Here is a 16,714-nt window from a genome sequence, read left to right on the forward strand (position 1 = left end):
AAAGAAAAACTTAACGAATGAGGAGTAGCTTCTTATGGATGAACAAAGAAAGACATTTCTGGAGATGGAATCTATTCCTGGTGAAGATGCCGTGAAACTTGTTGAAATGACAACAGAGGATTTAGAAACAGTTGATAAAGCAGCAGCAGGGTTTGGGAGGATTGACTCCAGTTTTGAAAGAAGTTCTACGGTGGGTAAAATGCTATCAAACAGCACCACGAGGCATCGGAAATCGTTTGTGAAAAGAAGAGTCAATCAATGCAGCAAGCTTTATTGCTGTCTTATTTTAAGAAATTGTCACAGCCCCCCCTCCAACCTTCAGCAACCGCCACCCTGGTCAGTCAGTAGCCATCGACATCGAGGCAAGACCCTCCACTAGCAAAAAGATTATAACTCACTGAAAGCTCAGATGACAGTCAGCATTTTTTAGCAATAAAGTATTTTTAAATTAGGGTACGTACTTTGTAAAAGGCACAGAGCCATTGCATACTTAACGTACGATAGTATGTTGTAAATATAACTTTCATCTGCACTGGGAAACCCAGAAGTTCATTAGACTGGCTTTATTGCAATATTTACTGTATTGTGGTGTTCTAGAACCTAACCCCCAATACCTCCAAGGTGTACCTGTACATAGGCAACAATGTTAAAGGATTTGTGGCCTCCAGATTTTGAACTCCAGCTTTATATTACTACCTAGAAATCCCCTTGTTAACCAGTTCATGCTTAAGAGTAACTACAGAGAGGCTTAACTACATAAATTCCTAGTTTGCCATTTTGGGGGGCAAATGTTATTCCCATCATCCATTGTAAATGTACCACACTTCACTCCTTATGCTGGTTCTCAAATGTTTCCACCAGGGAACCTCAACCCAGAGCAAAACAAACTCATTCTCTAAGACCCTGAGGAGACTCCTCAGGAAAACTCCTCAAAAGTTCAAAAATTTTTCTCATGGTAGCTCAAAAGTTTATTCCAGTTTTGGATCCTACTTAAATAGAGCCACGTGTTTTGATACAACATCTCTCTGCTAAAATCATTCAGTACACTGACCTTCTAGGAAGATGATGCTCACTTATACTGATGGTCCTTGGCGCCCTGGCACACCCCCGAGGTCTAGGGACCTGGGTTGGAGAAGCAAGGACCTTGGGCCAGTCCCTGTACCAGGAATGTGGAGCTCAAGACATCTCCTAGGGCAGGGACCCAGCTCCTCTCCCTATCCCCATGATGCTTCGAGCAGGGCAGAGCCTGGGCGGGGGGGGGGGGTGCTTGGTTTGCGATCAGAGGTTTTTTTTTTTTTTTTTTTAAAGATTTTATTTATTTCTTTATCAGAGAGAGAGAGAGCACAAGCAGGGGGAGTGGCAGGCAGAGGGAGAAGCGGGCTCCTGACTCGGGGCTCAATCCCAGCGATCATGACCTGAGCCGCAGGCAGATGCTTAACCGACTGAGCCACCCAGGCATCCCTCGATCAGAGGTTCTTAATGAGGGCTTTGCAGTAGCTCCAGAAGACTTCCCTTTAAGAGCGATACAAGGTAAGACATGAAGATCTCTGACTTTGGAGCCACACAGCCCTTCGTTCAAAGCCCAGGGTTGCTGCCTATTGGACCCCTGCTCTTGAGTACTTTTAGCATTATAAAGAAAATATTTGGGTTTGCCAGCTGGAAGAAAAGGCAACTCAGCCGAAGAAGGAGCAGCGGAGGGAGGTTCTGAAGTCTGAAGCTGTGTGGAGCATGGGCGACAAGCCAGGACATCCCCGTCAGGACACCTGGGTTCCCCTTGCTGTTCACTGTCAGCCTGAAGAGTTCAGACAAGGAGCAGTCCCTTCGTGCCTCTGTTTCCTCCTTGTCTAAAACAAAAGAAAGCTGTATGGGATGGTTCCCAAGGTCCTCCCAGCTCTGATGCTTTCTTCTCAATATCTCTGTTTCATTAGACATCAATTTCTCTGCTTTGTTTTCTTTATGATGCCCGACCATCTTCATCGTTTCTAAAATAGCTGTGTGTACCATCCTTATCTTATAAAAACAATAGCTATCTCTTATTAGTGCTGCTCTCAGACCTCAAAATGTTCTCTCCTAAATATATGAAGAATCAATAGCCCTTGTTACCAGGGATGTTTTACTGGCTCGGGAGGTTATGTAACTAGACTTGTTACAATCCCAGAAAGCAAAACCGAAACCAATTGACACAGGAGAAGCCAAATTTTCTTACCTGACCTAGAATGTTTCTCCAGCCAAGAATCCAAGACGATGCTCATATCCCTGAGGGTTAATTCCTTGTTTCCTTTTGCTCTAATTCTCTGTTTCCTTTTTCTCAATAAATGCCCATTTAATTAGGCACTCCTCCGCCCCAGCCCCGCTGTCCATAATGAGCACTCATGTAATCTTAGTTAATAAGGTGAGGATTTATTCAATTTTCAGTTCTAATAAATAGTCAGCCATTATCTCTGCAATGGGCCCCAAGCCCTGGCTAAAAAAAAAAAAATGACATGGTCTCTGTGACCATTTGGAGGGAGAAGGTTATGCTATATTCTTTCATTACAAAAGTGAGTCTCTCCACTACTTGGCAGCAATTTCAAGGCCTGAAGCTGACTTTAGCTTCCTTACTACCCGGAGGTCCCACAGACGCCTTAGCCTGGCATTAGGATCTTAAAAATTAAAGAAAGGAGAAACAAAAAGCAGAGAAGCAGACACAGAGAGTAAAACAGGTGACTTCCCTCTCTGTGGCATTAGGGACACATCCGTTCTGAAGGAAGCCCAGGGCCCAGATGCAGCGTGAAACATTCCCCCCGCTTGTTTGAAGGGGCTGGGACGGGCAGTGAAACTGGATTCACAGAATTAGGGCTCCAGGGAGAACAAGAGGATCTTCGTTTGGGATTTTTATTTCCAAATGAAGAACAGAGCAGCAGGAAATGGAGGCCTACTCAAGCCCTCCCTCCCTTAGGCAGTTAAAACCCTGGAGGAAGATGGGTCAAGAAATAGTGCCAATGTCTTGGGCTGATTTTGTGACTCATTCTTAGGACTGATTTAGACCTTAGAGGAGAAGAGCTTTCTAAGGCTGGGCCTGCAGAGGGTGACGGGACAGCTCCACAGTCAACCCGGGCCCTCGCGGTCCATCTCCTGGTCTCCACGCCCAGCATCTGCTCCTCGCTCCTACCTGTCCCCACTGGTCTCCGCCAGCCTGTTGTTCATGATCGCGAAGGCCCCCACCCCGTCTGAGAACTCATTGTCTTGGGACAGCACGCTGGCCTGGGGCGGGCAGCCGTTGGCCGTCTCCGACAGCTGCTTCTGGAGGATGGCCAGTGAGACCTTGTTGGCGGCCAAGAAGTCCTTCATGGAGATCATCTCCCCCGAGAGCCGCCGCCCATCCGTGTCGCTGTCCATCACCCCGTCCGTGTCTATGGAGATGTTACACTGGTTCTGGTCATTGCCCGGCATGATCACGTTCCTCCGTGACCGCAGGAGTCTCCTCTGGCATTGTCGGCAGCAACCCCCCTCCAATTTCCTCAGGATCCAGTTCACGGACTGTTTGATGAGGATGGAGATGACATTGAACAAGGAGTAGATGCAGCAGACGCCCATGAGGATGAACATGAAGTTGGCGAAGCGGTAGAGACCTTGGCTGTCATACTGGGCGTTCTGGCTGCTGACAAGGTCCCCGAAGCCAATGGTGCTAAAAGCCACAAAGCAGAAGTAGAGCGAGTCGAAGTAGCTCCACCCTTCGATGGAGGTGTACATGGCCGAGGCACAGCAGGAGATGAGCAAGGAGGCCACGCAGAGGATCAGCATCACGTAGTACACGGAGGGCTTCCAGCCGGCCAAGCTATCCACCTCGCACCTGCCCGGGTTCTTCAGGCTCTCCTGGGGCAGGGCCCCCTGTCTCTGGAGCTGCCGCTGGTGGCACGACTTCATGATGTAGGCGATGACGGTGATCAGGCGCTCCAGGAAGAGGTTGAAGAACAAGATGGTGCTTGCACACCCAATGAGGCCATAAAAGATCAGAAAGATTTTTCCTCCTACTGTCGCTGGAGTTGTCATCCCAAACCCTGCAGGAGACAAAAATCAGAGGAGAGAAGAGTGAGGGAATGCGGTCAGGGTCTTTGCTGTGATGGCTGGCAAAGGACCCGAAGAAACAGTTTCATAAAAGCGCTCAGTCCTAGCCTTTCTAGGAACTAGGGGGAGAACTCTCACTTCCTTTTGAAGACATGAAGTGTTGTTCAGAGCTGCGTTGCTGAAAGCTTGTATGGTGCCCTTGTGCAAATCAGAAAAAAAGGTACGTCTTCCTCCAGGTGGATACGGGCAGCAAAAAAAAAAAAAATCGCTGGGTGATGAGAACGTGGGCTGGGTGATGAGAACGTGAGCTGGATTTTAGGCCTCCCCTCCGGACTTGACTAGATGTCCTGTACAGTACACAACCGGAACAACCATACTCAGCAGACACTGTGCAGACAGACAAAGGTTCATACAGAGAAAAGGCTTACACAGACTCATCAGAATTCATTTATTGTATAAATACTTATTCAGTGCCATTCCAGGAACTGAAGATTGAACTCTAAAAAAGCCAGAGCTGGTCCCTGCCCTTGTGGGGCTCTAGCCTAGTGAGGTGATTACTACATTGTGTAGGGGTTGTGCTGGAGGAAGGACAGTGTCCTATGGGGACGGCCAAGAGGGGAACCCATCTCAGACTTGAGGTTCTGGGAAGACTAAGCAGGGATACTTGAAAGCTACAGCGGAGCTAGGCAGGCAAGGAGAGGTATGTGTGTGCGTGTGCATTTGTGTGTGTGTGTGTGTGTGTGTGTGTGTGTGTGTGTGTGTGGTGGTGATAGTAGTGTTCTAGGCAGAGAAACAGCCAATGCCAGCATCTGTAGAAATGAGAAATTTGGGCGCCTGGGTGGCTCAGTTGGTTGAGCGACTGCCTTCGGCTCAGGTCATGATCCCGGAGTCCCTGGATCGAGTCCCGCATCGGGCTCCCTGCTCAGCGGGGAGTCTGCTTCTCCCTCTGACCCTCCCCCCTCTCATGTGCTCTCTTTCATTCTCTCTCTCTCGCTCTCAAATAAATAAAATCTTTAAAAAAAAAATGAGAAATTTGTTCAAGATGTTCTGTTCTCATCTTTTAAACAAAATTCTTCAAACATATACCTTCTATTTGGGGAGTGAAAACTGAGGTGTTGATTTTTATAGTTTGATCAAATAGAAAACGTCTCTCTTGCCTTTACCTCTTACTGTTCACAATTTCTACCTTCTTGACATTTCTACCCATGCACACAGACATGTTGCTAAGAATACCAACTCCAGAACAATAGGCATCACTAAGAACACCAAGAAAAAGAAAGGAGCAGTGATTCACTCAGTATTTCTCACTGAGGGGTGCCCGGGGTCAGCCCACCCCGAGTGACATGGGATCCTTCCAAGCAAATGATTCAGTCACCATGAGAAATCTGATCTGTTTGAGGGGATGGGCATCAAAGTCTCTGAATACAAATGCCATTCAAAAAATAAGTACTGAGCCTGCCTCCCTGGGTTCAGCTTTTCATTTGAATCAATTCTTCTTGTCTCTGTTTTTTCTTATTATCAAGTTCAGGTTCCTAACTTGGGCCCCATCATTGGGATCTTGATGAGGATGGAGATGACATTGAACAAGGAGTAGATGCAGCAGACACCCATGAGGATGAACATGAAGTTGGCGAAGCGGTAGAGACCTTGGCTGTCATACTGGGCGTTCTGGCTGCCCCTCATCCTCTTTCCTGATGACATCCTGCTTGTCCCCAAGCCAAAACATTTCTTTGTTGCCATAGCTGCACATGGCTGCCCCCAGCGCAGGCTGGGAAGTGGTCAGATCAGAACTTGCCATGTGTGGGCTTCTGGGGTGATGGCCTCCTGCTCTCCTCGGGCAGACAGCCAAGGGGCCACCCTTCCCAAACACCTAGCTACGCATACTGTGTTACCATCTGGTTTTCCATTTCAATTTGATTGAAAAGCACACAAGGGTCTACATGAGTGTAGGCTGTTAACAGCCTATAACCAGGAGACTGGAGGAAGATGGGTGAATCTAGCTTTTTAGCTGGATGGGACAGGATAATGATGTGGGAAGGAAGGGGCGAGGGGCTGGAGATACTGTCATTGGGAGTTAGAGTTATGGACCCTAATGGTAGAGAGAAAAAGAGACCCTCATCTCTTCCCTGGGAATTCCCTCAGCAACTCTTGGCACTGCAGGTTTCATTTATTAAATATCTTCGTTATGTAAAGAAATACTTTGTCTTGGGGCACCTGGGGGCTCAGTCGGTTGAGCATCCGACTCTTGGTTTCAGCTCAGGGTCGTGAGATCGAGCCCTGTGTTGGGCTTCATCCTCAGTGTGGAGTCTGCTTGAAATTCTCTCTCTCCCTCTACCTCTGCTCCCACCCCACCCCACCCCCACCACTCTCAAATAAATAAATAAATAAATAAATAAATCTTAAAAAAAGAGAAATACTTTGTCTTTGCTATGGTTTCTCTTGATGCATCTTTCATTTTAATCCCCAAGCTCAAGTTGAAACGAGGTGGTTGTAAGAGTGGAGAATTTAGAAAAAACTTACTGAGTTTAATGACTGAGCTGAGAGCAATGTCTTTCTCTCCCCGGGCCAAAGAATGCTGAGGAGTAACCAGGGTGTTGAGTAGATGTTGGGGTACCTCCTCTGGCTCAGTGAATGCCCAGAAGCAGTAAAATTTGCAAATCTTTCTGCACTAAGAAATGAACAATGAAAGCTGGAGCCCCTGCCCCAAAGCTGTAGGACCAGATGGGTCTTAGGGCTCTCTTCATTGGAGACAGAACCGAGGCAACAAGCAGAAAAAAAAGAAACATTTATCCAGGACCTTTTATTGGCCCAACAATATTCCAGAAACTGGATAAAGGCATTGAAAATGGGGAAAGCCCAGAAATAACAAGGGAGGGGGAGGGGGATGGGGAGGTTCTTGCCAACAATCCGAGGAGAACTTTCTCATGTAGCACAGGATTTAAATGGGCAAATTTTTGCTTCTCCAAAATCTTCCTTTCTGATCCCAGAGGTGACTTAATCATTTTAGTCTTGGAGAATAGGGCCGTTAGGAATAGCTCTCAGCTGAAGCTGACAACAATAATTTATTAAGCACCTGTGAAGTTCAAGGGCCTTCACTAAGCGTTTGGGCCACACAATGATTAGCCGGACAAGGTCCTTGACCTCAAGGAACCTCGCATCCAGGCTGGGACAAATAAACTGCTATCTACAAAACAAGGCATAGAGAGTCAAAGGCCAAAATAAAGGCACAATGGAGTTATCTGGCTTCAGGGGCCCGAATGCCGCCTCACTTGAAATGAGTGACGTATAGATGCGTGACCAAAGCCAGCTGACAAGCTCGGTCAACGGACCTTTCCAATGAATGACACATCTAGTTGATGTGGGGACATGTCCCAGGCATTTAAAATTTCCAGATTCCATCTTATTTGGTTTTAAAACATTCAATTTGATTAAAAGAACAGAGAAGCCACAAGTTTCAATTACCTACTGTATTGGATTGGGCACCGCCATTTTTTCAATCAGCAAAAATGACAGCAAATGGCATATGTGGTAGTGAGGGGAAGCACTGGGAGGCAGCCTCCTACGGTCTGCAGGGAGAGGTGTTCCACAGCTTCTACTACTCAAAGCTTAAAAGTGTGGAAGCTCGGGGCGCCTGGGTGGCTCAGTCGTTAAGCGCCTGCCTTCGGCTCAGGTCATGATTTCAGGGTCCTGGGATCGAGCCCCACATCGGGCTCCCTGCTCAGCGGGAAGCCTGCTTCTCCCTCTCCCACTCCCCCTGCTTGTGTTCCCTCTCTAGCTGTCTCTCTCTCTGTCAAATAAATAAATAAAATCTTTAAAAAAAAAAAGTGTGGAAGCTTATAATATGGGCTTTTTCATAGAAAGCCTCCCCTTTTTTGAGCCCCATAATACTAGACATTAGGGATGCCTGGGATTGGGAATAAGAAGCCTTGGGGTCCCTCTTGGTGGAGGAAAAGAACACAAGCGTCACCAAAGATCTGCCCTCTGCTAGGTATCACTGGCTCCTCGCACTCTTGCTGGGGAGCTGGGTGTTTAGTATTAGTCCACTAGTCCCATTTGACAGATGAGAAAAAGAAGACTACAGAAGCTAAGTAACTTGCCTAGAAGTGTAAAGCCAGAATTAGAACCTCGATTTGTCTCCCAGGCCTGTGCTCTTTCCGCCTGACTGTGCGGAGTGTCAGCCATGGTCAGGTGTATGCATCGAGAGTAGAAGCCAGGGAGGGAAATTAACCAAGCGTCTGTAGTTCCATGCTTTACATAGACACCCAGACCACAGTGGCTGCCAAATCTGGTACCCAAATCAGGGGATTCGCTTGCATCAGAGCCTGAAACCCTACAATTTTCATTTACTAAAACACATGTTTCTGAATGTATGTGTGCCTCTCCCAACAAGTGATGTAATTAAGTCAGTTTTAAAAATGGGCTACACCCCATGCATTTCGGTCTCCGTGTATTTCATAGGCACACAAATGAAACTGATTGTCACAGGTGGTGCTTTTCAGTATATAATTTATTCCCTGCGCTTCAAGCCTGAGGTCATCTGATTCGGGTCCAAACCCTGAGTCTGGGAGCACATGGGCTAGCTGACTGAGGACCAAGGGTTCATGAGTGTGGTTTGGAGTCCCAGGACTCCAAGGAAGCTTGCCCAGCAGTCTGCTTCATTCTGGCTCCCTTGAACCATTTCAGATCTGTTTCAATGTGACCCCTAGGGCAGCTCCTGGGACCAAACCAGGCTCCCTGGTGCCCTTGGGGCCAGGAATGAAGAGGCCAGAGACTGCCAGGTCCTAGTCAACCCCAATAGAGCTTTTCTTTTAGACCATGAAGAGAGGAGAGCAGACCTGCAGTCTCCCAGCATTTTATGTATATTCTGTTGACCACCATTCTTTAAAAAAAAATTAATCAAGTTAAAACATTGAAAAGCTTTGCATGATGATATTTTCAAACATATACAAAGGTAGAGAGACTACTATAATAAACCCTCATTTCCTACTTTCAGCAATTGTCAACATTTTGCCAATCCTGGTTCTCCTATCCCACCCCACCACCTTTATTTGCTGGAGCATTTTAAAGTAAATCCCAGACATCATGCCATTTCATCCATTAAGAAGGATGCACTGGGGCACCTGCGTCTGACTCTTGATCTCAGCTCAGGTCTTGATCTCATGGTTGTGAGTTCAAGTCCCATGCTGGGGCTTGAAAAATAAATTTAAAAAATAAGGATGCATCTGTAACTGACAAGAACTTTATTTTCCCAACATAACCACATTATCACACCTAATAAAACGAACACTAATTTCTTAAAACCAAATAATGCCTTGGCCATATTCAAATTTCTCAAAAATATCTTTTTACAGATCTGTATGAATCAGGACACTGGCAAGGTCCAAGCAATATATCTTTTAAGTCTCCTTTATTCATTGAGAGCCTTCCCTCCCATTTTTTATGCCATTGATTTGTTGGGTAAATGTGTCCTGTAGACTTCAATCACAATTCTTTCTAGAAACATTTTTTTTAAAGATTTTATTTATTTATTTGAGAGAGAGAGAGAGCACAAGCGGGTGGAGGGGCAGAGGGAGAGGGAGAAGCAGACTCCCCACTGAGCAGGGAGCCCAACGTGGGGCTCGATCCCAGGACCCCAGGATCATGACCGGACTGAGCAACCCAGGTGCCCCTAGAAACATTTTTTTAAAAAATGTCTATTATAAGAGTGTGCTCAGATGAAGCAGAAAATCTCAAACACTCTATGGGGACATATAAATTGGCATAAACTGTCTAGAAAGCAATTTGGAAATGTCTCAGGCATCTTAAAAATACTTGTATCTTTTTCTCTCTCTTTTTTTTTTAGGAATATGTCCCCAAAAAGATCAGAAATGTGACTCATTATGTACACTGATGTTCACCATGTCTTTGCTTTTAATAATGAAAATCCTCAGCAACCTAATGTCAGATAATAGGGAAATGACTAAATAGTCATTAAATTGAAGCCATTAAAATTACATATTCAAAGAGTTTTTAATGACTAGAGAAAATGTAAAGTGGAAAAATGCAGAGCCAAAGTGTGTCTGCAGAATGACTCAAGCCTAGTGCATGGGGTATCCTCGTTAAATATTTGTTGGATGAAGGAATAAACTTTCTAAAATGAATTTGTACAGATATATGCATATATATAGTAGCAGTGAAAATTTTGCTTTTGGTTGCCAGTCATAGCAAATCATAAATAGAGGTGGCTTAAACATGAAGGGGATATATTATCTCTTAGAACATGGAATTTGGAGGTAGGGTAGCCCCAGGGATTAATTGCGTGGCTAGTTGGGTGGCTTTCCAAAGGATCTACGAATCAAAACCATTTCACCTTTCTGGCTCTGGCCCTGTCAACAGGTTGGGCATTAACTCCTCACACACGAATGTCCGGAGCCAGAAAATGTTATGTTCCTGCCTTGTGTGTATCTTTCTAAGAACAGAGAATCCTTCCCAGAAACCCCCTGGCAAAATTCCCATTATACATCATTAATTATTACAAGCCCCCTTCTCAAACCAATTATCTAAAAGAGGAATGGATTTCCTCTTAGACTGGCCAGGGTTTACTGGAGTTCCTTGGGAAAGAGACGGACCCCAGGACTGACAAGGTCTGCCACAAACATATACAGAGAAAAACAACATAAAGGGAAAGAAACAAAATTTTTAATCAGGTTATTTCTAGATGGTGTTAATTTGGGTGATTTAATTATTTGTAATGCTTTATATCTTTCATTACTTTTATTTATTTTTCTTTTTTTTTCTTTCTTTCATTACTTTTAAACTGAGAAAAACGCGTTAAAATATTCTGGAAGCTTTCCTCAAATGGCAGACAAACACCTGCCCAAAACAATCATCCCTCTTGATTCATTCTTCTCAATACACTGAGAATCAGTTTGACTTGCATAAACTTTTCATCTTTTTGATTCAGAAATTTTAAGCCTCTTTGTGTGAGATGAAACTACATAGGGGTTTGTGGGGGTTTTTAAACAAGACCTTCCAGTTTTAATTGGGATGGAAAGAGGGCAAAAACAGACCTCATGGTGGGGCACCTGGGTGGCTCAGTCAGTTAAGCCTCTGACTCTTGGTTTCGGCTCAGATCTTGATCTCAGGATCCCCGCTCAGTGGGGAGTCTGCTTCTCTGCCTCACTCCCTGCCCCTCCCCCCACTGACCCGTGCTCTCTCACTGTCTCTAAAATAAATGAGTAAATCTTAAAAAAAAACCCCAAAAACATAAAAGAGACTCCATGGACTATTCTTATGGGGAATGTGGGGGAAGGAAATAGGGCTCCAATGATGGAAGACTTGAGGGTCAGTCTTTATGTGGATTATGGAACCACAACTGTTAGAGCCTAGAGGAACTTCACAGCTTTCTAGTCCAAGCTTTCTATGCTATAGGTGGGGAAACTGAGGCACTGAAAAGCCAGGTAATCTCGAGGGGTGGAGGCTTGGCTTGAATCCAGGCTCCCCATCCAGACTGCCCTCCTTTACTCTTATTGTCTGTGGTAAATTGTTTTTCAAAGATGATTTTGAGCAAACTGCTCCCATCCCTGTAAGAGGTGAAGCCTATTTCCCTTCCCCTTGAATCTTGGATGACCTTGAGACTTGCTCTGACCAATCATATGGGGCGGAAGTCATGCTGCACTAGTTCTAGGCTTAGACAGTAAGGAGCCTAGCAGTTTTATCTTTCTCTGGACCCCTGAGTCACTGTATAAAAAGTGTGACCATTTAGCTGCAGAGAGAGTCCCAGCCCTCCCCAGCATTCCAGCCTCCTCAGATATTGGGTAAATCCATCTTGGGCATTCCAGCCCCGGTCAAGCCTGAGATATACCAGGGGGTATCTTGTGGAGCCAGAGAACTACTAGTTGAGCCCAGCAGACCAACAGAAGTGTGAGAAATGCCCATGACTGTTGTCTAAGCCACTAATTTGGGGGCAGTTTGCTACACAGCGATGAATAATGAAACATCTTCTCTCTGGGGCTTGCAATTTTTTCAACAGGCATCTTCTCCCCACCATTTCTGGGCTGCTCCAGCTCATCCCTTCATGCTTCGTTGATAATTGGGTATAAGGAATTTTAAAGAATATCAAGAGGAGGTCTGCAAGGCGTTTGGAATTGAATGGAAATTGCACTTGTAAATCAAGCAAGTTGTTGAGCCTGTGTGATATTAAGGAACAGATACCAGCTGAGGGCACAGGGAGGGTGGGATGAAGAGGGCATTCTACTGTTGATACATATGTGGGTCATTTCCAGCTTGGAGCTATTATGAATAGTGTTTCTACAAACACTCTGGTGCATGTCCTTTGGTGAACAAATATACACATTTCTCTTGGCTACCCACACTTAGATGTGGAAGTGAGGACTCACATGACATTATATGTTCAGCAAAGTGGATGCCCTGATTCACCCCACCCTCATCAAGGTTTGAGAGCCCCAGCTTCTTCATATTCTTGCCAATATTCATTTTAACCTTCTGGCGGGTACATAGTGGTCTTTTTTTTTTTTTTAAGATTTTATTTATTTATTTGACAGATAGAGCACAAGTAGGCAGAGCGGCCGGCAGAGGTAGAAGGAGAAGCAGACTCCCCGTTGAGCTGGGAGCCCAACGTGGGACTCAATCCCAGGACCCTGGGATCATGACCTGAGCCGAAGGCAGACACTTAGCTGACTGAGCCACCCAGGCGCCCCATAGTGGTCTTAATGAGCATTTCCTTGATGCCTATTAAGTTGAGCATCTTTTCATATGTTTTGTGGTCAGGTGGGCATCCTCTTTAGCACACCTATTCAATTACTTTACCCATTTCCTTTTTTGTTGTTGAATTCTAGGTGACACAGAAACAGTGAAGCGCTAGGCCTTGGGTGGGTTCCCAATTTGCTCAGTGAATTTACTGCCCATCTAAGCAAGGGCATTGGTTCACACGACCTGTTGGCCAACCTTATCTTGCACAGCACTCATTTCTCCAATGGAGAATTATTTTTAACATTTCTTATGCTAGCCAATATTCCCTACAGTGTAGATTTTGGTTTTTTTGTTTTGTTTTGTTTTTTAAAGATTTTATTTATTTATTTGAGAGAGAGAATGAGATAGAGAGCATGAGATGGGGGAGGGTCAGAGAGAGAAGCAGACTCCCTGCTGATCAGGGAGCCCGACGTGGGACTCGATCCCGAGACTCCAGGATCATGACCTGAGCCGAAGGCAGTCGCTTAACCAACTGAGCCACCCAGGCGCCCTACAGTGTAGATTTTGATAACAATATTTATAATGCTTAAGAGTGACCTCTTGAAAGTAGATTGCAGAGTAAACACTGTCATTGAAGGCTAACTGCCTCTAGGGTATAAGCTGAAGTTAATTTACACAAAAGTGCACTTCCCTGTTTACTTATTTTTTTTAATTATAATTTTTTTATTCTGTTATGTTAGTCACCATACAGTACATCATTAGTTTTTGGTGTAGTGTTCCATGATTCATTGTTTGCATATAATGCTCCATGCTATATGTGCGCTCCTTAATACCCATCACCGTGCTCACCTCACACTTGAGTAACCCCCATACACCGGTAAATCGAAGGCAAAGGTACAAGCTAATCACTCAAAATCCTTTTTTCAAGACCTACAACTTTTAAAAGTCACTGCCCTCCTACCCCAAACACCGTTAGTTGGGTTCTGCAAGACAGAATTCTGCCAACAAACAGAAATTTCGTTTTGGCTTGATGGGATTTCACACTGCACCATGTTTGTGTTTACCATAATCTCCCTTATACAAACTAAAAAAAAAAAAAAAGGCAGTCCCTACTAATGATTAAAATCAGGCTAAGAATGTCTCTTCTTGGGCCTGGTTCTTTCTTTACAAACCACCACTGGAAAACTCTCAAGAACAACTGGTGGGATGTAAAACTAGCCTTGTCTGGCCTGTCTGGGTTTTCCTCTGTAGTCCAGCAAAATGCCCTGTGGCTCCCGAGTGCCTAATAAATCAGGTCTGCACAGTACAGCTTCAGTGCTCGACTGGGGGCACGGCAGGCCCTTGAGTTCCAGCCAGGCATGGGCATCCAAGCCCCGAACGCTCCCTCACCCATCTGGAAATGAGCTGGCGGGGTAGGTGGTAAGATCAGGTAAGTGAACAGACACTTACTGGATGGTCAGATGGGTAAAACCTTGTCTTAGCAACTTAGCTAAAATGGGGAGAAGATTGGACCCTGTCACTTTAGAGAAAGAAAGTACTGCATGCTAGGAATTAAAAACAAGAAACAAAAAACAAACCAACAACAACACTTCAGAGAGTGCCAGAGTGGTGATGGGGGGGGGGTTCCTTAATAGAAACTTGGGGTAACGAGAAACAGGGACAAATCAGTCCCTTAGGATGCGTGTATAGGAAGTGTGGAGGGAGAGGTGTGCATGCTGCGGGAAGAGGTGGGGTGGCCATCTGTACTTCACAGGCTGTGAAAAGCGTGGATGAAGCTTTATGAGTCTTCTCAAGAAAATGCTTGGGGGTGCCTGGGTGGCTCAGTTGGTTAGGCGATTGCCTTCGGCTCAGGTCATGATCCTGGAGTCCTGGGATCGAGTCCCGCATCGGGCTCCCTGCTCGGCAGGGAGTCTGCTTCTCCCTCTGACCTTCCCCCCTCTCATGTGCTCTCTCTCTCACACTCTCAAATAAATGAATAAATAAAATCTTAAAAAAAAAAAAAAGAAAAAGAAAATGCTTGAAGACAAGGGTTTATGAGGGTCAAGTGTTCACCATCAAAATTTACTTCCTCTTGGGTCATTTCTAGATGTTGAGGAGAAAACTGTTGGAGGCAAGCGTTGATGTGACAGTCCAATCAGGCAATATACTTATTAGGTTGCACGCACTGTGCCAAGAGCATAGGCAGGGTGGAGTGGGGGTGGGTGATTACAAGATAGTTTCTGCCCTCCAGGAGCATCAACCATGGTCCAGGAGATAAAAGTACTACAACAATACACAAGAAAGAAACCTGCACTAGGTTGTTTATCAAGTAAAGTAAACTCTTTTTCTTTCTTTCTTTTCTTTTTTTAAGATTTATTTACTTGAGAGTGCACAAGAGTGCGAGTGGGGAAAGGGGCAGAGGGAGAGGGAGAGAGAGCATCTCAAACAGACTCCACGCTGAGCTTGGAGTCTGAGGCGGGGCTCGATCCCAAGACCCTGAGACCAGGGCTGCAGCCGAAATCAAGAGTTGGATGCCTAACGGACTGAACCACCCAGGCACCCCAAGTAAACTCCTTTTCTTTCTTGCCTTTTTTTTTTTTTTAAGATTTTATTTATTTATTTGAGAGAAAAGAGAGGGACAGGCAGAGGGAGAGGGAGAAGCAGACTCCCTCCTGAGCAGGGAGCCTAACACGGGGCTGGATCCCAGGACCCTGAGATCATGATCTCAGCTGAAGGCAGCTGAAGGCAGACGCCCAACCAACTGAGCCACCCAGGCGCTCCGTAAACTCCTTTTCTGAGTCGCCTGCAAACAACATAAGAGAGAGTTGGAAAACTTCTGCCGAGCTTCAGGGAAAATGGACAGTCTGATCACACCTTTATTTACAGTGTGAGAATTAACTGAGAGGTGAGTGAATAAGGTAGAAGCAAACCATGGTCACTTAGGACAAAAGTCTTGAACTTCAGTACACATGAATATTCCCGAAGGAGCTTGTCAAAAACTACAGATTTTCAGGGCTCACCCTCAGAGATTCTGATTCAGGAGGTTGAACAGAACCAGAAAACTGGCATTTTAAATTAGTTCCCATAGTGATTCTAGTACAAGGACCACAGGGAGCACTCAGGGAAATACCACCAGCTGGAGTCAGGGCACAGGGGTGGGAGGATCAGAAAGAAAGGTCATGTCTGCTTGCGTAAGATTCTAAAGTAGGTTCCCACCAAAACCAGTGAAGGGTGTGATACTTTCGGGATCCTAGAGGCAAAGGCAACCTTAATTTCTTTGGTGTATCAATACATGATGCAGAAAACATTCAGACGGTACATTATATCTGAACGAGCTATCTTCAGAAGTTCTGGACTAACTGTGGGGCCAGGACAGCAGCAGACACGAAGACAGCGGCTCCCCTTCCTTTGCATTGGTAGGACTTCCAAAGTAGTCAAGGACTTCCTACTTCCTCCATTACCTACGGCAACAAAGACAATGAAGAGAAGGAAGTGGTACTTCCTTCCCAGCCAATCCATTTCCTGGGATGGAACCAGGTGGGTGCTGTTCTTGGTTTATTTTTGTAAAATGAGGTTTGTTGATTGTTTGGGTTGTGGGGGAGGGGGGAGATGCAGGAGCACAACTGAGGGCTGGGGTGAGCATTGGTCCTAAATCAGCTTTCTGCATGGGCATTTGCTCAGCACCTGCTGCCATGGTAGCCCCCCCTTGGTAAAGAAATAGACCCAGATTCTGTGTTCTAGGCAGCGCTTCTTGACCGTAGTACCTGAATCATTGGTTCCAGAACTACCCAAGGAGCTTGTTAGACATGGATCCTTGAGCCTTCCCTACTGGATCAGCATCTCTGGGGCTGGGCCCAGTTCCAGGCCTGGATATTAATGATTACCCTAGAGCTGGAGAATCACAATTTCTAGAGTTTTCCATTCAAGACAGGAGTGCTCAGTGATGTAACAGACCAAAGGAGGGTTGGCAATAACTTCCTACTTTTAGGAATTTGAT

At 45.5% G+C, this 16,714-nt stretch overlaps 1 protein-coding gene across 1 annotated transcript in view; it reads right to left on the bottom strand.

Moving 5' to 3' along the window:
- Positions 1 to 3,147: 3,147 nt before the first annotated feature.
- KCNK13 (potassium two pore domain channel subfamily K member 13) overlaps positions 3,148 to 16,714 on the bottom strand; it is a 100,841-nt gene continuing 87,274 nt past the window's right edge. The window contains exon 2 of the mRNA XM_021679630.1: positions 3,148 to 4,040. Coding sequence (XP_021535305.1) covers positions 3,148 to 4,040 — 893 coding nt within the window. The remainder of the gene's footprint in view (positions 4,041 to 16,714) is intronic.

The sequence above is a fragment of the Neomonachus schauinslandi genome, chromosome 9 (assembly GCF_002201575.2).
Source record: "Neomonachus schauinslandi chromosome 9, ASM220157v2, whole genome shotgun sequence".
In the NCBI taxonomy this organism is placed as follows: domain Eukaryota; kingdom Metazoa; phylum Chordata; class Mammalia; order Carnivora; family Phocidae; genus Neomonachus; species Neomonachus schauinslandi.